This window comes from Ceratotherium simum, chromosome 19 (genome assembly GCF_057802395.1).
Source record: "Ceratotherium simum simum isolate JZ-2026a chromosome 19, ASM5780239v1, whole genome shotgun sequence".
NCBI lineage: Eukaryota > Metazoa > Chordata > Mammalia > Perissodactyla > Rhinocerotidae > Ceratotherium > Ceratotherium simum.
The window spans coordinates 54058159-54081965 of record NC_141918.1 but is presented as its reverse complement, the minus strand read 5'-3'; the positions used below and the strand labels follow the sequence as shown (position 1 = coordinate 54081965).

Here is a 23807-nt window from a genome sequence, read left to right as displayed (position 1 = left end):
TTTGTTTATTTTTTCTATTGGGTTGTCCATTTTTCTTACCAATTTGTGGAAATTCTTACAACGTCCTGGATATGAATCCCTCGTGTGCTGCGCATCACACATCTTTTGGGCTCGTATCTTCATCTCCGGGGCACATCTGGGGAGATATAGCTGATGCCGCAGCCCTGGATTTGAGATGGAGGGACAATTCAGACAGAAGGGACCGCGGGGAAGAAGAGGCAGGGAGTCTGTCCTCAGGCAACTCTGCGGCGAGGTGGGGATGCGGTGAGGAGAAAGCAAAGGACTAAGGATCGTCCCTTACTGACTATGCGACTTTGGACACCTTGTCTAATCTCCCCAAGGTTTAGCCTCTTCCACAAAAGTAGAAGTAATGCTGTTTACTCCATATAGGATCCTCCTGTGAAATAAATGAGTAAATTCACATGCAAGACTCGCTTCAGGGCCTGGCACGTGGTCAATGCTTGAGCAAGGAGCAGTTGACGGTGTGAACCTTTGACAGGTTTAGAGGGCCACGAACACATGAGCTGATGTTAGCTTAACACGTTATTATCCATTTCTCCTGATGCACTGGAAGTTTCTGAAGTATTCGGGAACTCTCTTCATTCAGAGTTTGGAGCCTGGGACACCCTGAGTGTCAGGTCACCTCCCACTTTCACTGACTGGCAAATGGGGACACGGGGGCTGGCACTGAGGAGAAGACTGACGTCAGGGAAGGGAGAAGTGGTGGGTGAACGCACTGGACACTTGTCCAGGGGAGAGGCAGGACTTTTCTCACCATGGCTGGAACCAGGGCACTTCTGATGCTGGAAAACTTCATCGACGGGAAATTTTTACCCTGTGCCTCATATATAGATTCTTATGACCCGTCTACAGGGGAGGTGTACTGCAGGGTACCAGACAGCGGAAAGGAAGAGGTGAGTAAATTCACTCAGAAATGTACTTAATGTGTTGGTGAATTATGCGTAACTTAATTTTCTAGGAGCAAAGGGCGTCGAGAAAAGGTGTAGAATTGTTCAACATCAGCAGCAGGGAGATTTTAGTTCTGGAAGGTTTACTTTGTAAGTGGACATACATGACACAGGGAACAAATCTCTGGTGACCACATGAGGAGCAAGTCATCAATCCAGGCACATGGCGTCAGCTGCAGGTCTCAGACACGCCTTAATAGTGTCCACTAAGAAGTATTATTTGTAAGTATTATCAGTTTTAGTAAGTTCTCCTTTTCTCTACCAGGTGTTGCCTAAATTTGCCACTATATCCATGGATTTCTAAAAAATATGTTACTACACTAAAACAAAAAAAACTTAAAAACCCAGGGATTTATTTTAGATTATCCTCTAATAAAATTCCTCATGTCTTCAAAATATCCAGTAAAGTAAAACTGATCATCTGAATGATGAATTGCAAAATCAAATTCCCATATATTTTTGGAGTTAAATTGAACACCATCCTTTTTCTTAAAGTGTTTAATGGCACACACATTAACTTTTTTTTGGTGGTGTACAATTAGTTTTATCTGAGGAAGTTTGTAAAATGTTTGAGATACATTTGATTAGTTATCTATTATTGCACTGAGAATGTAAATACATTGGGGTGATACATCTGTCTAATGTATGTATACTCACCTAATGCCTATGGAGTTTCATTTATTTCTTAAGGCACAAAGAACTAGACTATTTAAAAAGTAGCCTTCATATTTAATAAGTATTATATGCAAGGTTTTTTTTTTTAAGAACTAATTTATTATTTCCCTGTTGTTAGCATTTTAAATCTGTTTTGCATTAAAAAAAATCCTTTAGACTTGTGGATTAAAGTTTGCAAATGTTGGCTAATCTGTTGGTTAAACTGTAAGCCGCAATTCTGTTTGCTCTGAACAACCTGGGATAGATGAGGGAAAACAGCTTTGTGTTTTTCAGCCCTCGTGGTCTCAGAGTGTTTTCCAAAGTGGAGTTAACACGACAAATATGCCAAATTCAGTTGGTATGTTTTCTGCAGCTAACGGCTCCCGTCTTTCCAGAGAATAGAGCGAGGCATGGATGTACCTGCTGGGAGAGGAATAGGTATTCTGGATTTTCCAGCAATCCAACTTGCAAATATTCTATCTGATCCCACAAATCCCAGGTTTTTTTCTGGCTTGAAAAATATGGACACACTACAAACGCATGCCCAATTTCCCCAAAAATCACTCACAAAAAGTGCTGCTGGCGCTGCTAACAGTGCCTCTCTTTCATTCGGATTTTGCTACGCACTTTGCATTCACGAAGCCCTTTAATGTGAACGGTCCCAAATATGAGCCCTAACAACCTAGAAATTAGACCCTATCTTACATCCTTACTTTACAGGTGGTGGTGTGCACTCTCCTCTCTGATGTTTAGATCAACGGTCACACACACACATTTGTCTTAGCGTCTGCGTTACAGCCCTGCAGCCAGTGGCACAGACTGCTTGGCTGCAGAGACCATAGAAACCATGTGGTGCAGCCACGTGGTATCTATGGGCCTGGTTTAGAGCTGGACCTCTTGGGGCCTCGGTCTCTTCATCTACAAAATGGGGGCAATAACAATACCTACTGCAGAGTGTTGTTCTGAAGATGAAACAGACTGATACGTGTAAAGCCCTTAGAGTCTGGCATACGGTAAATGCTTTCTAAGTATTCACTTTGGCTGATATTATTGTATGTAGTACAATAGATTACTATGTATTCTATAGTAAATGGACATAAGACAACTTGGGAAATATGACTGAGATCACAAAGCTCAGATTTTTATGGGGACACTGTGGGAAGGAGCCCTCCTCCAGCTGGCTGGCAGCAGGGCCTCCTGGAGGCTGCTGCTCATGGTGGTCACCAACCCCACATCTCCTTCACCTGTCTGCAGGTCCACACTAGAGATTCAGTGTGTGAGGCGAAGCCACCATCTTTCCAGAAACTTATAATTAAGATGAGAATCATTTTATTCTTTACTTTGGTCCAGCAAAAAGTGACTTTGTTCACATAAAGAAAACAAGGAGGGGGCGGGCCCTGTGGCCTAGTGGTTAAGTTCAGTGCACTCTGCTTCAGGGGTCTGGATTCGGATCCCGGGCGTGGACCTACACCACTTGTCGGCGGCCATGCTGTGGGTGGCAACCCACATACAAAAAACAGGAAGACTGGCACAGATGTTAGCTCAGGGCAAATCTTCCTCAGGAAAAAAAAAAAGGGAAAACAAGGAATGTGGATCAGATTTTGGGTGAGAGGGCGAGCACAGGCTCCGGGGCTGAACCATCAGGTCACGTGAGACAGGAAAGCTGCTGTGGGTGCCAGAAGCCTGTGGAAAGGGATTCTGAGGGGGAACCTGGGCCCCGTGGTGGAAGGGGCGTGAGTGATTATAAATGTTTGTCATGCATGTGCGAGGGGAGGGGTGAGACGCAGGCCAGGGATTCACTGTCTCTAGGGAAGGCACGGCTTAGACATTGCCCCAGAGAGGAGAAAGGCAGCAGACGACCTGAAAGTTCATTCTGCGTGAACTGGCTTTGCCCTTACCTTCCCATATATCGTTTCCTTTTGGATTTAGCTCCAAAACCAGGTCCCCGTGCTGTCTGTTCAACCACAGATGCCCTCGTCTCCAACAGAGGCCTCTTCCATTGGGCGGAGCCCGGCCTGGTTATGCCATAGCAGGCCAGCTTGTAGTCTTGGGAACCACAAAGAGCTGGGTTTGAATCCAGATTCTGCCACTTATTAGCTGTGTGGCCTCTGGCAAGATACTTGAGCTCTCTGTGCTTCAGTTTCCTCATCTGTGTAATGGGCACAGCAATACTCATGTTGCAGGATTTTAAAAGGGGTTTAATGAAATAATTTGTGTAAAGCATTTAGCATATTCCCTTATATATAAAAATTAGTCAATAAATAACTAATATGATTAGTCATTCCAAGTGGGAATGACAGTCCAGGGATGTGATTTCAAACAAAATTTTAGACTTTATCAGGTATGTCAGAGCTGGCTTAAGAGCTTAGAGATTCTACACATCTGGACTAAGTTTCCTCTCATAGGATATTCAGAAAAATTCTATATTGACAATGTATATCTGTTAAGTTCAAATGGCTTCTTTCCAATTGGTTGCCACATTCTGGACGCCTTGGTCGAAAAGGCGCATTTCTCCTCGTTGTTGGGGTGCCCGCTCTGCCCGCCACGTGGACACCACCCCGTGGGGGACTCAGCCCCGGGTGGCGACCATGTGAGACCGGGCGTGGCGGCCCGCGGAGCCCGGGTGAGCGGCAGTGTCGGGCCGCCTGTGCTCTGCCCCGCAGGTGGACGCGGCGGTGGCGGCGGCCAGGGCGGCCTTCCCGGGCTGGGCGGCGCGCGGCCCCCAGGAGCGCTCGCGGGCGCTGCAGCGGCTGGCGGACCTGCTGGAGGAGGCGCTGGAGGAGCTCGCGCGGGCGGAGTCCAGGGACCAAGGTGAGGCCGCCCCGCCGGCCGCCGGGTCTGCTCTGCGCTCCGCGGAGCCGGGCTGCGGCGCGCCTGCCTCCTGCTAGCGCCCCGGGGACAGCGCCAGACGCCGCTCGGACGCGGGGGGTCCCGCCCAGTCCCGTTGGTCACGCGATCTCTGGCCTCCGCGCCGGAGTGGGTGGCACTCAGCACACCGGCCCCCGTTCCCCACCTGGGGCCGTCAGGAGCCCGCGCGTGCGCTTCTCCCGCAGCGGCAGAGCTGGGGGCAGAACCGCCCCTGCCCCTCAAGGCGGGGCCCGCACCTGGCGCGCCTCTGCCTCATTCTGGCCTGGCGGCCGGAGCCAGCCACGGCTGACCCCACACTCAAGGGGCGGGGAAATAAGAACCCTGTGTCCGTCGGGTGGGAGGAACTGCGAACATGTATGGCAACGGGCACGGCTATGCGGAGAGAGGGGGGATGGGGCTGGTCACGCAGTCCCCCACCCATTCTGAGTAGAGAACCTCAAAGCAGAGCTATTTGAAGAGCAGTCACACGGTCACGTTATGTAGAAAGATATCTGGTATGTCAGTCTCTGGTCCACTCCCAACACAACTTCCCAATCTGTTAACTCCTGCCCAGACATCTGGGTCATGGAGTAAGTGCCTGTAAATCTTTGCAAGAATACCTGTTAGGAAAAGCCAGGATCTTTTAAAATTACATGCATGCTGTAAACCGGCCTCAAGTCAGGACTTGAGGACTCCAGGCGCTCACAAGAAAACGCTTCCTGCTGGGGCCCCTGACCTGCAGTCTCTCTGCGTCGCGGAAGATAACAAGGAACAGCCCAGGGAAGCTCAGCTCTCTCTTCCTGCTCAATCCTGGATCTAGGATGTGCAGGCGGCACGTGATGGGTGAGCAGGGCCCGTCAGTGGTCCTGCCACATGTCCCTCTGAACTCCCACATGACTCCACCGTGTGTTGGGGACATTTAATATACGTCACGTGTTTATCAAAGTGGTTTTTTTGTGCTGTGCAGAGACAGCTGTCTCAACAGCCATTATTCCAACCCCTCTGTAGCATTTGCAAAGCTCGGTGATTTTGAGTTGGAAGAGCTGGTCTGGGTGAAGTGCTAGCCTCTGGCGAATTTATATAAATTATTCAGTTCACAAGCAAAGATTATTTGGCTCAACTTTCACGGGCCTCTGCCTCATCCTATAACCTCGTACCGAATTATTTCATAATTTTATCAAACCACAATCAATGCTCTGTGCGGTCAAGGAATGCCCGTCCAGGGCTGGAGGACCGAGGCTGCGTGGTGTGGGTTGGGATACGGGTGTGATGAGTGTCTCCACTGTCCACGGGGAGGTACACTCACAGGGTCTCTGTCGTTGGCTTCCTACAGGGAAAACCATAACCCTGGCGAGAACCATGGACATCCCCCGGGCTGTGCAGAACTTCCGGTTCTTTGCCTCCTCCATCCTGCACCACACGTCAGAGTGCACGCAGATGGACCACGCGGGCTGTCTGCACTACACCGTGCGGGCGCCCGTGGGCATCGGTAGGTGCTGTCAGTGAGAGCCTGGACCACGGTGGCACAGAGGGATACTCGGTCACTTCTGTAGACTTGATCTAAAGGAACAGATCAGGGAAAAGGAAGGAGCTGATTTCTTCTGCTTTGGCTGTAAAAATCTGTTTCTAGTTTATTTTCTTTGTGTCAAATTCCCTACTTATTCATGGAACCTTGTTTGTGGGAAATCACAGGGAAAAGAATGATGCTGAGAGCAAATTCACAAACTAGGATTTTTTCCCTTGTAATTAAAAAAAAAAGAGTCTATTTCCAGAGTGTGGGGGTTAAGAGCATGGATTTTGGATATGTGTGGGCAAGTTATATAACCTTTCTGAGCTGCAGTATCCTCCTCTGAAAAACTGGGAGAGTAGTTCAATTTTATCTTTAAGTATTTTTATGTGCATTAAATAAATTAACAAGTGTACGGCACTTAGGACAGCCCAGGCACGTAGTGAATAAGTCTTGACTCAATTATCGACTCCCTTCCTTCCTGCCTTTGCTTCCTGCCCCTTAGAGGACAAATAGATGTCCGCAATGACTCAAAACATCCACCAGATGTCACTGTTTCCTGTGAGAGAAAAACTCGAAGCCGTGATAATTTACTAGCTACATTTTATGACAGGATAAAAGAATATAAGTTAAAAGGAAAGAAAATGGGACATTTTACCACATTCCCTTCGGAAATGGTATTTTCAAGGCGTTATGAAAAGCTCAAAACTCCTTCTAAGAAGTATGCTAATACATCATGCTGCAAAAATATTCTGTTTTCAATGGGGAATTTAATCATATAAAATATGTTTACTTTCACAGCACAGGCCTGAGGGCAGAGTATAAAAGAGCGTGAATCCATTTACTTATTCACAAGGTAGACTCATTTTTGCGTGTCCCAGGGTCGGAAGCCGGGGCGGTTTCAGAGCATCACACGGAGACGCTGTAGATGTTGGTTCTGTGATTTGCCCAGCAAACCTGTCCGCTCAGGACACAGGGGAGAACCTAGAGAGCAGTTTTTATTAAAAAACACTATAAAATGGATTTCATCATCTTGGAAACTATATACTCTCATTTTACAAATAATTCTAAAAAGCTTGAGATTTTATGTCTCGAATCACAGCAGACGAGAAACAGAGATGGAGAAATTTTGAAGAAACGGTAGCTGGACAGTTTAATGATGAGGGGGGAGAGGTTTAAACAAGCGTACAGATCAGCCTATAAATGTCACCACTGATCACATTCCATAACAGTTGAGTGACAGGTGACAGCCTTTTAGCCCAGGAACTTATATTGCTGTTGTTCCTAAACATCATTATAAGTCATCGAGAAAAGAGTAAGCCATATTGACTACAGTTTTTAAAGTTACAGTTTCTTGTAATACATTTTAGAATTATTTCCCTGAAGCTGGCTACAAAGAAGCAAAGTTTGGGGTTTCGAAGAGTAAGCTTAAGTTTGATGTAGCGTGAGGAGTGCCCTGTGAACAAACCCCGACCGGCTGCTGTGCGGTGAGGGCGTGCCATCGTCGGCAATGCTCTGTTCTCCTCTGTCAGCTGGTCTGATCAGCCCCTGGAACTTGCCGCTCTACCTGCTGACCTGGAAGATCGCTCCCGCCATCGCTGCCGGCAATACGGTGATAGCCAAGCCCAGCGAGCTGACCTCCGTGACCGCGTGGATGATGTGCAAACTCCTGGGGAAAGCAGGTCGTTCGGCGTTGGGGTTGGGGAGGCACAGGGTTGGCTCTGGGGTCGTCCGTTTTGTAGGCTTCAGCCACCTTAGGGTCACTGACATATGAAAAGTTATTTTGGAGAGAAATCTGCTCAGCAGCAAACAGATTCCAGCGACATCTTTGGTTTTGTCTCCCTGGCCCTTTTCTGAGAAATCCCCTTCCCCTGCAGGGCTCTCTCAACTGCTTCCTCTCTTGGGCCCCAGTGGGGCTTCTGCAGGACAGCTCCTCCCCGGCAGTGGGGGTGGGGGGCGTCCGCCTGCAGTACAGTGAGCACCCCACATAATACAGCGACAGGCTAAGGAGCCCGTCAAACGGGACCCCAGCTGCTCCAGGGCGTCCTCAATCGCCATTTACGTCTTAGGTTTGAACCACAGGTTAACCTTCATGAAAACACTATCTCTGGGTACTTCCCCGGGTGGTATAATTATAGAATTCCTGATGGGAACAGCCTATTTTCAAGAGATCTGAGTACACACCGCTCAGTGCCCCCTGCATTTGGTGCCACTCCTGGGCCCTGCTTTAACATGGCTCTTGGTCCCCTTTCTGCTCATCGCTTATGGCCACGCTCGGGGGCGTTCCTGCTTTAGTTCTGGGTGTCCAGCCTGACACTGCCCCGGGGGGAAGGGAACAGGCAGGAGGCCCTAGCTTGTAACCCCAGGAAAGCCCCTTGCTGTCAGGTCCCCCAGTCGTGTCTCCGCAGGGCCTGGGCAGGAGTGACAGTGGCTGGTGGGACAGGCTGTCTTTGTGGCTCTGTCGTCTCCACTGTGCTTGCTTCCTATGGGCCCACAGTGACGGTCCTGTGGGCTCACCCGGATCCACAGAGCGGGCAGCTGGTGAGAGCCCGTCTCTTCTCTCCTGAACTCCTTTCCCCTTGAAGCAAAAAAACCACGAGCTTCCAGGAAAGCTGCGCCAGTTCTTACTCCAGGATTTAGACGACAGGTGAAACGGAGCCTGTTTAGGGAAGAGCACTGGGCCTCATGGCCCTAGAGGAGCTGCCCATTTCCCTCGAATCCTAGAGGAACGAGGTCTCCAGCCCAGGTCTTTGGGGTGACATCTGTGGATGCCCTAGGCCTCTGAGGGTGTGTGATATGAACATGCTGCCTCTCTGCGTCCCAGCATGCGTCATCCCTCTCTTATAAAAGGGACCACTGCTAATCCCCTTCTTTGCAAAATTGAATCTCTAGTGTCTGCAACGGTCCAAGGCATTTCTGCCTGTTGATTGCAGGTGCCCTGGAGTGGGACAGAAGTGGGGCCTACACTCTGCTTTGATTCTGTGTTGGGGAGGGTGCAAGTGGAGGTGGGGAGGGAGCAGGGGGAGGTGGGGAGGGAGCCACAGAGCCTACTTCCAGAGGCCACTCTCTCCTAGAATCAACCACATCTCGATGTATGAGGATTTCTCTTTCCTCTCCACTCTCCCTTTTCACATGCCCCAGCCCCTGGTCTGCATGAGAGTTTTATGTTTTCCTTTATTTGCACAGCATTGATCTTATTTCTTGTGAATGAATAAGCTTGTTATACCAAGAGGGTCCTTCCCTCCATCCCTCTCAAGGTGACCAGGCTAAGGCTCTGGCTCTAAGGGAAGATGTTCTGGATGATAATGGATCTTCAATATGAAATTATTATTTACACTTTAAAAGCGTATTATTGAAGAGATAGTTTTAACCCAAGAGTGTATGTTTATTTGGAGGAGAGAATGTCTGACCTGGAATAAGGGAGAGATGCTAGGAGCAGGGAAGTAGTTCAGAGACTTTGCCCCCTGGAGGATTCCTCTGCCGGCCATAGTTCAAGCCTGAAGAAATAGAGGGAATTAACTCAGCCACCTCCAGGCAAACCCTGAGAGCTTCCTGGATGAAACACAACTGCACGTAGATGTTCTCTCTGGACACTTCAAGCTTCCCAAAGTCAAGAACTAGTTCTGACTTGGATAATGTGCACTCAGCATTCATTCATTCGTTTACTTAACAATTGTTTATTAACCTGCTATGACCATTTTCGAGGCCTAATTTGTTGCTATTTAACCTCCCTTGCCCTCAGTTTTCTCATTGGTGAAGCAAGGGTCATAACACTGCCCATCTCACAGAGTTGTCTGGAGATCTGAGGGTGTGAATCTCCTACAGCGATGACTGGCCTGCAGGGAGCACCCAGAGAATGTGAGCACTTGCTGATGTTAATTCTGTATGGCAAACGAGGCCGTGACACAGGCGGTATGGTGGAGAGCAAACACCAGACACCATTTCTGCCTTCACTGGTGGACCTCCCAGTGGTCACAGGCAGTAAACAAGCAAGTCCGTAAGGCACATAAAGAAACACGTACAGATATAGGGCAGGAGGGTGCTGTGAGAGAAAAGACTGGGATACCTATTTTGGGGTGTCCCGGGTACTGTAAGTCAGTCCTAGAGTGTAATGGTGCACCCACACCATGGGACACAGGACCTCTGACTCAAAACTCCCCTCCCAGGGGAGCCCTCCCTCACTGCCCTGGGCTGGGATGGATAGTCTCTGGCTTCTGCAGCGTTTACGCTCCCCTCCACTGAACACTGTCACACTGAATTGTGACTCCTGGAGGCCAGCCCTGAGCAGGGCTCTCCTCCCCGCTAGGCTTGACCTGCCTGAGGATATCTCTGCAGCCTCAGCCCCTGAGGCCTAGTCAGTATTATGGAGTGAATTATCTAGAATGTTCTATCCCCCATTTCTCCAGGACAAAGCACCCCAAGAAATCCTGCCTAGAGCTTACTCTAGCAGAGGTGACACTGTTGTGTTTGCTTTGTTGTTAAACTAGAGGCGGCTGGAAAGGTTCATTCCCACCCCATTCAAGCCACTGGGCTTTCAAGGAGAATCTCCACGCATCCGAGGAGGATTCCTGTAACTGACACTGTTCCCCTCCAGGTGTTCCACCAGGTGTGGTAAATATTGTGTTTGGAACGGGGCCCAGGGTAGGCGAGGCCCTGGTGTCCCATCCGGAAGTGCCTCTCATCTCCTTCACTGGGAGCCAGCCTACAGCCGAGCGCATCATGCAGCTGAGTGCTCCTCACTGCAAGAAGCTCTCCCTGGAGTTGGGGGGCAAGAATCCTGCCATCATCTTTGAGGATGCCAACCTGGAGGAGTGTGTTCCAACAACTGTCAGGTCCAGCTTTGCCAACCAGGTATGTCCTCTGGAGTTGGTTTTTTTAACTCTTTGGCCTTGTCAGCCTGGATCTGTTTCATCACAGTGCAAAGCCAGGAGTGAGCAGGTCAATCCAGGGCTGTTTCAGTGAAAGGAGAATCGTTGCACTGTGTTATTCCGCTGACTATCTGATCAATCTCAGTGTCAATTGGGGGCCTTTCAGAGTCACAGCTTCTGTTTGACAAGCTTCTCTTCTTTTTTGAGTCACACAACTTTTATCAGGTACCAGCCATGGGCAAAATGAGTTTTTGCTTCTCCAAGTTTCTCCTTCCCTTTATTCAGAGTTGCCTCCAGTCTCTTCTTGCTGTCTAAATGTCTTATCTCCAGTAACCTTACTCTCCCCAAAAAGCATCCTAAATGCATTCACACACGTAGGAATAAACACCTGAACAGTCTAGAGCAGGTTTCTTATGTTGGGGTCATGGATGAGCTTCAGGGCCACTTTGCATGTCCTGAAGTTGTGTAACAGATGTTTTTCTGGGGATTTCATCAGATTCTTCAAGGCCCTGGTACCCCAAAGGGTTAAGAATCCTGGATCAGATAGACTAGGCTGTAGTCTTTGTGAAGAGGGCAGCTGGGCCTGCTTTTGTGTAATGCCTAGGATGATGATTTTTCTCCAAAAGGTGTGCTTTTAAAAAATTTTAGCAGACAACAAAGACTTAAGCCAAAGAGTTAGAACTTCCATAGAAGGAAAGATGAATGGAATGAGATTGATCTTTATTTACTTAACTTGGATAAGTTGCATAACCTTTTAAACCTTTATTTCTTTACCTGTAAAATAGTGGAAGCAAAAATAAAGCCTTCCAATAAGGTTTTTGTGAGCGTAGAATGAAAAACATTCTTTACAATGATTATTTTCATGATTATAATTGTAATGATTTTTCTAACTGTATTTCCTAGAGAAAGTGGCTTAGAAATAGAGTTTCTGGATCAATAGACTCAAGGCAATTTTATGGTACAACTAATTTAATTGTTAAATATCAAAGTGAACAATTAAATCAAGTGTTTTGATGGCTTGGTGACGACAAGAGAGGGGCAAACTGGGCTGAGAAACTGTGCTGAGAGGACTAGTTGAACTCTGTATTGAAGTAAATGAATTCTGAGCGCAGGGATGGACTGCAGGCTTCTTGACGACCAGAACTGTGCAAGGATTTGAGATCATCTAGAGAGCCTTCCTCTTGGCGTATTTTAAAATGCCAGTGGGAAAGAGGAATGAACCTCACTGACTGGCTAATCCAAGACAACAGATGAATTTTAGGCAAAATAAATAAGCTGATTTCTTTTTCCTTCGCTAGGTGGTGAGTTCCATCTAGTGCAGACTTCTTCCTTAACTGAACATAATTGGCTTTTTTGAAGCATCTCCGTCGTGCCTGGTCTCCTTTGGCTCAGAGATGCTGTGCAACACGGAAGAAACGAACGTGGACTTCAGCATCATGCAGACCATGGTTCCTGTGCCGTGTGGCCTTGGGCTTGTATTTGCTCAAGACTCCATTTCCTGATTGTAAACTGGGGAAGCTAATACACCACTGAATTATCATGAGGAAAGCATGCAGGATGATGCTTGGTATACAGCAGGCACTCAATAAATGACATTGTCCTTTTCCCTTTTCCTCTAAAGTCGTCCTCCTAGAGATCCTGGTATCGCCTATGCCTTCCTGGCACCGAGTAACTGGGAAACTCGGTAAAACTCTCCAGTGTCTTTACCAAGCCCTGCCTCCCCGTGTGGCACAGGGCACTTGTGTGTTCAGAGATGGCCCAAGCCACACATGCGGATGGTTCTGACAGGGATCCTGGGTTGCAGAAAGAATTTATTATTTCAAAACATTGACTGTTTAATTTGGACAATGACTGCTGTACAAATATCAAAATAATTAGAAGCATTCTGTTTCTTAGGATTGTTGTGAAGATCAAATATGAATGTGATGAAAGCAGTTATTTCTGCACATATGTACTTAGCACACATACACAATGCTTTGACATGTCCGGAATGTGGTTTATGAACTATTACATGCGATACTCACATGATAGTAAGCACGACTTTTCACTCAGGAACCTGTTAGCTCCTCTCCCTGCAACACCGGTGTCTCTGCATGTCTGTTAGGCATCTGAATCTTAACCTCTTCATTTCCCTCCCTCTCCTTTCCCTGCAATACTGCTCCCTACCCTGCCTTGTGTTTGCCTTTCCAGGGAAGAACCATCGCCCGCTCTGCGGCTCAAAAATCCAGGACTCATCCTTGTTCTTCTCTTTTCCTTAAGCCCCACTAATCCATCAAGTCCTGTTGGTTTCTGCTTTAAAATACATCCTGAATCCTGTCACTTCTGTGGAGCATCTATGCTGGTGTCCTTACACTTCCAGGGTCCTGTGCCCCTTTAAAAGTCTGTCGACCTTGGTGGACTCCTCTCTCTCATCTCCAGGCACTGCCCTGGTCCAGGTTCCTCCACTTATCTGGACTTCCAGAATGCTCTCTTAAGTCTCTCCTGTTCCATCTCATTCCCTTCCATTCTGTTCTCCACACGGCTGCCAGAACGATCGTTTAAAAATGTAAACCTGATCACATCGCTCTGATGCTAAAGCCTGCAGTGGTCTTTTCATGATACTGAGAATAGAATATGCGCTCCTCGTGAGCCTGTGAGACTCTGCATGATGTTGCCTTGCCTCCTGCCTTGTCTCCTTCCCCCGCCCCGTCCCTGCCTCCACTCCCACCTCAGCCCCACTCACCTTCTTGCCTTCCCTCCATGCTCCCAGCTCTTTCCTGCAGCAGGTCCTCTGCACCTACTGCTGAGAGTTCCCTTCCTCCAGGTCTTCGCTCATGCAGCTCCTTCACATCAATCGAGTGTGGACTCAGATGTCCCCTCTTCACGGTGCCGTCCAGGACTCCAGTAACAGGGAGTGAAAGCTGCCCCTCCCTTTGTTTCTATTCCGTCCTCTGCTTAATTTCCTTGTGTTGCTTTGGTCATGACCTGAAGTTATATTATTTATTGAACTTATTTACTTGTGCTATTTATTATCTGTCTTCCTCACAAGAGTGTGTGTTCCACGTGATGGGGACTCCGTCTTCCTTACCACCGTCTCCCATTGACTAGACTTAGATACATGGCAGGTGCTCAGAACACGGGGTGATCTCTCCGTGAAGGAGTGTGTCCTCCAGTCCTGTCATTGTAATCATGTGTCATTCTTGGCAGGGTGAAATCTGCCTCTCTACCAGCAGGATCTTTGTCCAGAAGAGCATCTACAGTGAATTTTTAAAGAAGTTTGTAGAAGCTACCAGAATGTGGAAAGTTGGCATTCCCTCCGATCCATCGGCCAGCATGGGAGCTCTGATAAGTAAAGCTCATTTGGAGAAAGTAAGTCAGTCTCTGCAGTAAGTAGGGTACAGAAAGAGTTCTGATTCAGAGAGAGCCTCAGTACCAGGCATGGCACACATCCATGCTTTGAAATGTTGATAATTATCACTCTATTTTTGAAAAATTATGACCTGTGGGAAATTGTCTCTGGATACGGAGTCTAAAAATGTTAGATATAAATACACAAATGTCGTCCAGGTTAGAGCAGCATCTACATGAAATGAATGAACTTCAGAAGTCAACATGGAGGTACCACCGAGGAAGGCAAATTTCAAAACGTAAAGGTCAGCTGATAAGAATGATGTGGACTAAGGGTGGCAGGACTTTCTGTAGATAAATGTTCCCAGTGGAGAGGGTTTTGCCTTGAGCTTACAGCAGATGGGACTCCAGAAGTGCCAGCATACACAATCCGAATTCTGTGGTCTGTAGTTGGTGGGGGGACTAGCGGTGGCCTATGTCGGAGAGGCCGTTGATGGTCTCTGGGTGGTTTATGAAATTTAGGTCTTTAATGTCATTTTAATTTATTACCCGACATGACTCCCAAAATAAGTCATAGAATTTTGGAACTAGAAGGACCTTGTTTTCAGCTGCAGTAACTACAGCCCACCAAGAGAAATATGCCCCCATCAGTTAGCCAGTGAGGGACAGAGCCTTTACTAAAGTTTGGACAAATCTCAGACCCTGCACACATTTGGAAGATTTTCTGTATTTTAACCTTGACCTTCAAATATTGTGAGGCACAGACACTGGTAGGTGGGAAAGTGTAGTATCTTGATGGTTCTCATCTTACTTCTTCTGTTTTCTCAGTGAAATAGGAAGGAGGGTGAGGAGGGGGAAGGTGTGGAGGGTTTCAGGAGGGAGGAGAAGGTGTGCTAGTCTCCCAGGAGGCCAGGAGAGAGAATGGCCTCAGAAATGAGTGTCGGCGCAGGGCAGCTCAGGTGCTCCCTTGAGGCTGAGGTCGTTTATTTACAGTGAGGCGGCCAACATGGCTGTGTTTTCTTGCAAGTCCACCTGCAAGATGGCAGACACAGAGGCAGCAGTCCCCAGAGTGCCCATGGGGACCCACGTTGTGGACGTCCCCACCCTTGGGGAGTGAGGCGTCACCAGGTGCGGGAGGCTCCCTTGTCCTCCTTCTTGTCTGGCTGTTCTGGGCACCAGGGCCCCTTGCCTACCCGCCCAAACATGCAGACAGCTGGTGGAAAACAACTTCAGCTCATTCCGGAATGTTCCCTGTGGAGCAAAAGTTAACTTCCCGGAAGCATCTCCCAGTGGGCTCACGCTGTGGTGCACTCTGATGTCCCCTTTGTAATGCCCCCCTCATCTGAAACCCAAAGTTCTCTCTGTATCGGCTCAGCAGGGAAACCACGTTTCTATCATGGGCCATAATGACCACGTAATTTACCCAACAGGGGGAGATAGATCAGTGAAGCAAGTGAAGTATTTGACATCTCTGTATCAGTTGAGCGATTTGTAGCCCCCTGAATGCGTACACATACACACACACACACACTGTATTTTGTGTGTGTGAGAAATTGTTGCCACACATTGACTCACATTGATAGCTATGGCTTTTCTCTGTCACACTCTGAGTATTTGTCCCTTTTGAACAGCATAGTGAACTTGGCCACATACAGGTTCACCAGGTGTCAATGCATTGTGATTCCTGTGGGCTTTAATACCATATATTTTTAAAAATTATTTTATTGAGGTCATATTGGCTTATGACATTGTGTAAATTTCAGGTGTACGTTATCACATATCAGTTTCTGTATAGACTGCATTGTGTTCACCACCGATAGTCTAGTTTTTTATCCGTCATCATATGTGTGTGTCCCTTTACCCCTTTTGCCCCCCCCACCCCTTACTGCCATATTTTTGATGCTTAGCATGTCCCTCTTGCCCACAGGGACCTCTCTCTGGCCTGTGCCCTGTCCTGGGCCCACCGCAGGCCCTCCTGTGGGCATCTCTGCTCTCTGACAACAAGCGGCCTCAGGCCGTCTGAGTTGCTCCGCCCCGTATGGGCAGTAGGACCTCTCTCTACTGAGCCTGGTTCCTTGCGGTGGAAAAGAGCAGTCAAGGCCTGCAGGTGCCCATTAGATGATGCCCCATGACGACGAGAAGTAGCCCAATGATGTCCAAGAGGAGGCGACTTAAAACCCGGCTGTGCTGAGCTCACACGTTGCCCTTGTGAGCGGGTCCTGCGTCCGTGCTGATTTTTCCCGATCAGCCACGTTACTTTTCAAACCTTGCTCTAGTATCCGGGTCATGTCATCACTGGCTGTGATGTGTCACGTTACGTGTCGTCGTACCCCGTCTGCTCACAGTCAAGCCCAAGTCTTTAGAAAGACCCAGGAGACCGTCCCCCATTACCTCTGCGCCCTTCCCTCCCCCTGCTGCACTCTGGCCTCCTTGTTCCTCCTGGAAAATAGCGGGCCCGCTCCTTCCTCTTGGTCTTTGTTCTTGCTGCCCAGCCCACCTGGAAGGCTCCTCCTTCACATATTTGCTTGGCTTGGATCAGACGTCGCCGTCTGAACGAGGGCTTTCCTGCTTGCCCAACATCAAATCCCAGCCCCAGAGCTTCCTCTACGTCTTTGCTGCCTTATTTTTCTCCATCTGACATATAATATGTGTTATTTATTCCTTTATTGACTATATTCCCTTGACTAGAATGTCAGTTTTGTTCACTACTAGATCCTTAGATCCTAGAGAAGTGCCCGGGACAGAGTTGGTGCATAGAGTTCGTTGGCAAATGATTGGATTAACACTCCATCCTGTGGTCCAGGTGCAGTGTGACCCCCAAACTGAAGGTGTCCATTTTCCTTGAACTTTGAGCACAAGCCTGAAGCAGCTAGATCACCGACCCTTAGATCATAACAATGATAAAGGGACTGTGGACACATACAAGCCTTTGAGGTTTTGCTTAAGACTCTCCTTGAACTCACTGTCTTTCCGTTGGTTATTTCAGCTGATGCCATAGGCAGATTTAGTATTGAATTGTAGTTTCTTACAAATCTTTGGCTAAATATGGGTGTTCAGTACCTCAATATTATACAAATCCAACTTTTTAATTGCCAAGACTTTCAAAAAATATGCCCAGATTAATATCAAAATTCATTTGAGATTTTTACAGCATTTCTACAAATATGCACGTGGAGCGTTTTCTGCAGGTCCACGTTCTCTCAACGTTCTTGCTCTCTCAAGAGCCAGCTTATAAAAAAGACACCAAAAATTTTCAATTATAACACATATAGTTGAAAATGCTGTATTCACGTTGTGCTCAGACACCCTCCAAATTGTCAAACTTTCTTTTTGTTTTTGTTTTTGGTGGTTCCCAGTAGTTTTAATTACCCCTAAAATGAACAGAGAATTTAGCAAGTTGCAATATCAGAGTTTTTTGGTATAAAATAGCCCAATGTTTCTCTAGAGGAAAATATACACCCTAAACTTTGCGTCTTTGAGTGTTTCCATGGAGAAGACCCAAATTGCCTTCTTTTCAGTAGGTTGGTGGCTGGGGACCAATGACAGTGATCCCCAGGCAGTCAGGGGCGTCCTGGTGGATCCCAGTGGCTTACCTGCTGCAGAGGGAGACTGTGTGGGAGGTAGGTGGGAGCCTGGGCCTCCTCGAGCATGGGCGTGCCCCCCAGCACTGCACACACGCAGGAGGAACGCCCCACCCCCTGGCCTGACTCCTTCTGCCAAAATCCAGCTCCCCATGTGGGTTTCGCCAAGCAAGCAAGTTCTCATCTGAGTCTGGACTAAGACATGTATGGAGAGCTTGGTTCCCCCTCACTCCCTCATTTGGCTGCGTTCAAGCTATGCACACAGGAAAGCAGGGACCTAGAGTGCTCGGCTGGGCTTGACCTCAGTGACTCCCTGGAAAAAGATCCATGTCAGAGCTCCTAATATTTTTCCAACTAATTTTCATCCCTTGCACCTCCCAAAGTAATAAATTTGCCTCAACTTAGCATGGATATTATCCCATCTTATAGACCATATTTTTACTACCCCATCTTTTCCTAAAGAAAGTGGAAATGGGAGAAGCTATCCTTTCCCATTATTTCCAGCATCGTAGCCGCAGGAGCTGTGGACCAAAGCCAAGATTCCTAATAGATCTAAACCACAGAGGATATTTGATTTTTTTAAGGCTGAAAACCCTGACAAGGTTGTAGGGGTGGTGTCAGCCTCTCTAACATCTCAGCCCAGGAATGCCATCTTTTACCAAACAGACTATGCCTGAAAGGCAAGCATCCATTTAACATGTTGGTTGTATTATCTTGATATCATTTCAATTCAGCATACTTAGGTTCCACGGGTCACTCTGAAAATGATGAAACTTACAGTTATCAATTTTGTCTGACCACATCCAAAAGCAAGCACATATTTAATATCTTTCAAACAGAAGTTTTTAAACCTCCCATATTTTTACCATCGTACATTTTCTATCTCAGTCAAATACTTTTTTTCAAAAAATAAACTTTCCATTTTGGGATAAACTAAGATTTATAGAAAAATCTCAGCGCTAACGCGGAGAGTTTCTATATCTACTCACCCGTTCCCCTTGTGTTAGCATCTTACATTCCCGTGGGGCAGTTGTCCACGCTAAGAAACCAATGCGAGCTCACGACTATTAACTAAACTACAGAATTTTCAATCAACTTCTCTGGATTTTCTACTTGATGCTTATAGAAAGTATCTTTCCAGCCACTTGCCCTGTGAAAATAAAATACAGCTAATTACTTTGCACTCATCTCAGAAGCTCCAAGATTCTACTGCTTCTAAGGGGAAAGGTTTTGTACACACACAGTTAGCTTTTATCATTGGCTGATTTCTTTTATTTTTATTTTTTCAGGGAAGAACAATAAAGACGGTATTTTTATTACCCCACCATGTATAAAACTGCTGGTCTCTGTGGGGTTTCCCTTGGTTTGTGGTCCTATGTGTTGGATCCCTCCCGCCTAGAGTAAGGCTCTCCCAGCTCTGCTCACATTCCCTCCCCCATGTAAAGCCTCAGAACTGTGCTGCTGAGGCTCAGAGGCCTCTGGACATCTGCCGTCCTCATGGCTCCACTCAGAGTGCATGTGCCCAGGTGCCAGGGGTCTCGGCTTCCCCCTCTGAGTCTCCCAGCAGGTGGACCCCTGACAGGGGGCTCTCAGCTCAGTTCCTGTGAGGAAGCCCTTTGAGAGAGAGCTAATGGAAACAGCTAGGGTAGCATACGTGTGGCCTCTTCAGAGCGTGACTCTCCTCAGTCCGGTGTGCCACACCGTCCGGGATCAGGAAGGCAGTGGACGCGTCCCTCTGGTGGCACCTCTCCTCACCATCCACCAGAAAGCTCTAGGGCTGCGCACTGAGGAGGGGCTGGCTGCCGTCTCTGCACCCCGCTCTCCTCTTTCGCAGCTTGTCTGTGTCCCAAGTCAAGTGGAGTCTTTGTCTTCTGTGTGATTGTCACAACAGATGCCGATGCAGTGACACAAGAATCCAGTTAGAATATGTACAATTTGTTTTGTAACGGCAAAGGGCTCAGAAACGTAGAGATACGCATGCTCTCAAGTGGACGTGTGACTTCCAGGTTCGCAGTGACGGCAGGGGACATACAGTGACCCAAGGTGATTCTATCCTCAAGGAGTGAAGGAAGGGCTCCCCTACCTATTTCACAGGGTTGCTTTTGTTTTTCTTTTTACCCTCCTGAATCCTTCCCCATCTGGCTGTCTGGAGCATCTGGCTACATGCCAGGCTTCCCAAAGATGCAGGTGACTAGAGAGAGAGAGAGAGAGTTCTTGAGTATATGTACAATGAGCACGGAGGAAGTTCCCGGGTACCTCCCTGAGTAGGGCCAGGCTTCAGGCCGAAGGAAGGTCCCCTTTCCCAGTTTCCTATTCTCTTTTGTCAGATTAAAAAACTCGACATGCAGAGTGGGGGCATCTCTGACATCTCCTGGCTCATCTTCATCTTCACCACCAGCAGCCACGGCAGCTAACATCCAGAAACTTCCTATAAGCAGGCATTATGCTAAATATTTTGCATATATTATTTTATTTAATCCTATGAATAAGTGGTAGTGTTAATCCTACTTTCAGGTGGGGAAACTGAGGCACAGAGCATTTAAAATCCCTCAGCTGGTAAGCAGAGGATCTGGGACTGGAACACAGGTGGGCTCCCCAGCCCTCTCTTCTAACCTCTGCGGTCTGATTTCATGGGCAAAGCTAAGTACGAACTATCCTCAGCTCTCTCCTCTCAAAAACAGTTTCATAATAACTCATTTTATAGCACATTACCAATCACACAGATTTTTTTTTTCCAAATTTTACTGAAAATCTCAGATTCTGAGCTGCTGGTATAGATGTCATTCTATCATCCAGAGAGACTTTCTCTAGAAAATAAGTTCAGTTTGGTGTGAGCCATCTTATACACTAAATATTTTGATAAGTTCACTACTTGCATACTGACACTTCCCTTCATGTTTTACCATCTGAAGAGCTTCTAAGAGACGATCACGTGATTCTGTTTAGCTGTGACAGCCTAATCCAGAACACCCATGCACCATTCAGGTCACTTACGGAGTCTTGGAGCTGTGCCCAGCAGGGGCCTCTGGGGACTGTCGCCTCCACGTCCCCTGCTCACGCGGGACGCCGCCTTTGGCATCTTTTGATTAATCTTCGTGGGTTTTTTCCGAAGGGGCAGGAGAGTAGGGGAAAGAGAAGTCCAGACCTGTTTCAATCTCTACCCACAAACCAGATTAGGCTTTTCTGGGAAGCCATGAGGTCACGGCGCATGTCAGGGGAGGAGGGGGAGTGAAGGGGGATATAGAGCTGTGCAAATGTTCTATTTGTAACAAGTCCTTGACTTCGTGGCGTGTTAAGTGCTCTACAAACTGAGGTGAAATTAATAATAAAATAACATTGCCTTTTTATTTTTACATGGCAGACATATAGCTCGGCATTGAATATAGTTCTGCAATGGAGTCCTGATCTAATGCTGGGGCAGGATGCTCGGATAGATAAATGACAAGTAGGGATCCAAAACATTATTTCAGAATTTACCCTGCCTCTGATGTGCTACTTTATTCTTGTTCTAAACTTTTAATTTTTGAGATGACTTTTCTACTTCTCCTGTGCTTTTTTTTTTTGTGAGGAAGATCAGCCCTGAGCTAACGTCTATTGCCAATCCTCCTCCTTTTTTCCCCAAAGCCCCAGTAGATAGGTGTATGTTATAGCTGCACATCCTTCCAGTTGCTGTATGTGGGACGCGGCCTCAGCATGGCCGGAGAAGTGGTGCCTCGGTCTGTGCCCAGGATCCGAACCCGGGCCGCCAGTAGCGGAGTGTGTGCACTTAACCGCTAAGCCACGGGGCCGGCCCTCTCCTATGCTTATAATACCTCTCAGGGGTAGAATAATGTATCATTGTGACTTCAACAACATTTTGATATGTAAATGTATATATCATTATTATAATGACTCATTTCTAGGACCATTGCTAATAAACGTCTGTCATTACCTCTGAGTCACTGGGCTAACATATAATATAATTTATTTCCCATTATAGTTAGCTATCCTATATTATCTAGATATATTTTCAGATTATAATCAGTAACGAGACTAGAAATTAGAAATTATTTATTCTGGAAGCTTAGCTATTGAAGGGCATGCTGGCCTTTAATTACATCTTATACACCATTCAACTTCCCATTTTCTGCAATGGACATACCCCCTGCCCCAAAAAGTGAGAAAATATTCTTTCTTGTATTTAACTCCTGAATATACCTGAGTATGAATTCTAGCTTTACTGTTTATGAGTTGCATGAACCATTTACCCTTCCTGAGGCTGAATTATATCATCAGCAAATAGAGGATAATAATACAGAGCTAGTAGGGTTTTGAGAGAATTAAGTGAGAATGTATGAAAAGCCTTATCCGAGTGCCTGGCACTTAGACATTAAATAAATTACTCCTTCCTCTTACGGACAAGGGCTGAATATCCAAGTGATGGTTAGAGCCCTCCTGCCCTCAGGCTTAGCAGCTGATAAGATAATCAACCTTAGATTTCTTAGCAATGACCTTACACATCTTTCCTGGATGTTTAAAAAATATTGAATTTTCTGCTGCTTTGCGTGAAGCCAAATGATAAGACGTTGCTAATCATGGCTTTTATCCGCCCAGGTCAGAAGATACGTCAAGATAGCCCGTACTGAGGGGGCCCGGATTCTGTGTGGTGAGGGAGTGGACCAGCTGAGTCTTCCCCCTGGGAATCAGGGGGGCTACTTCATGCTTCCCACAGTGATAACAGACATCAAGGACGACTCCTGCTGCATGAAGGAAGAGATATTTGGTCCAGTGACGTGTGTCGTCCCCTTTGATACCGAAGAGGAAGTGATTAAAAGAGCCAACAGCGTCAAATACGGGCTGGCAGCGACAGTGTGGTCAAGCAGCGTGGGGCGTGTCCACCGGGTGGCTAAGAAGTTGCAGTCAGGTTTGGTCTGGACCAACTGCTGGCTCATCAGAGAGCTGAACCTTCCTTTCGGGGGGATGAAGAGCTCTGGGTTAGGTAGAGAAGGAGCCAAGGACTCTTACGATTTTTTCACTGAAATCAAAACTATCACCATTAAACACTGACCTGGGCCAATGGAGAAGCTGTTGTGGGCAATGCCCGGCTGCAGAGAGTCAGTTGTCCAAAGTGGTGAATGGAAATACTGGCATAAATTCCAGCCACGTCTTGACTTGGCAGAAGGTGATCTCTGGCTTATCCTCAGTAGTTAGTATTTTTACCCACTGAGGAAGAGATGCTATTTTCAATGTTGAGTCAAGGAAGAGAAGACTTCTGACTAGGAAGGCACAAAAATAAAACCAAATAATCGTCAGGCCCCTCCTATGTGGTATCTTCATAGTATTTTTTTCATCATTTTTATTGAATTCTTGGGAATTCACAATCAGATTTTTTTCATTTGCAAGTATATAGAAAAAACATCTACAAAGCCAAAGAGAAACAAATCACCATAATTTCCTACCTTTGGGGAGATTGTTGAGATGGTCTCCTAGTCAATCAGCTATTAGCACGGTTAATTGGTATTGACTGTACCTCATTATGTGAGGGGGCCGTGAACGTCGACAGTAAACATTACATGGCATTTGTCAGAGAAGGAATATGTGGTAGGGCCCACAAAATATATCCGTACAAGGACAAAGAAAAATAAAATTACTACTGATTTTGGAACAAGAAGAGGAAATAGTTTAATCTGTTCCTACTGTGGAGTCTAATTAATTCCAATTCTTAGTATGTATATCTCATGAGACTTGCAACTTGCTGATCTTAAAACAATAAATGTTAAGCAATTTTAGCAACCAGCATGACATACACGTTCCTCTTGAATTGTCCTTTATTCTTCTTCATCCCCACCCTCTTAGGAGTATGCACTTTATACAAAGTAAGAAAGGGAGCTCTAGCATCATTTTTCTGGATCCTGCAATGATCAGAGGAGGAGACTGAGGTTTCCAGAGATTAAGTACGTGCTCAAGGTCACACGATTGGTGTGGGGAGAGGTAGGGTTTCAACCCAGGGCTCTCAGACCCCAAAGCCCCGATCTCTGGCCACTTCACAGTTGCCTTGGGTTGCGCTCCAGAAGGA

At 47.0% G+C, this 23807-nt stretch overlaps 1 protein-coding gene across 3 annotated transcripts; it reads left to right on the top strand.

Moving 5' to 3' along the window:
- Positions 1-610: 610 nt before the first annotated feature.
- On the top strand, positions 611-23334 carry ALDH8A1 (aldehyde dehydrogenase 8 family member A1). 3 transcript variants are annotated; one of them, XM_004422344.3, is made up of 7 exons: positions 611-914; positions 4286-4433; positions 5803-5958; positions 7509-7658; positions 10571-10827; positions 14031-14192; positions 22346-23334. In XM_004422344.3, the coding sequence occupies exons 1-7, from the start codon at positions 777-779 to the stop codon at positions 22796-22798; spliced, it is 1464 nt and encodes a 487-aa protein (XP_004422401.1). In that variant the 5' UTR covers positions 611-776; the 3' UTR covers positions 22799-23334. The 3 variants fall into 3 exon arrangements, with proteins under 3 accessions (XP_004422401.1, XP_087299886.1, XP_087299887.1); XM_087443760.1 differs by lacking the exon at positions 7509-7658; XM_087443761.1 differs by lacking the exon at positions 14031-14192.
- Positions 23335-23807: the final 473 nt, after the last annotated feature.

Coding starts and splice junctions, on each gene's coding strand:
- ALDH8A1 (XM_004422344.3), top strand. CDS start 777: ATGGCTGGAACCAGGGCACTTCTGATGCTGGAAAACTTCATCGACGGG. Junction 4,434..5,802: donor GGCGGAGTCCAGGGACCAAG/GTGAGGCCGCCC, acceptor GGCTTCCTACAG/GGAAAACCATAACCCTGGCG. Junction 10,828..14,030: donor GGTCCAGCTTTGCCAACCAG/GTATGTCCTCTG, acceptor CATTCTTGGCAG/GGTGAAATCTGCCTCTCTAC.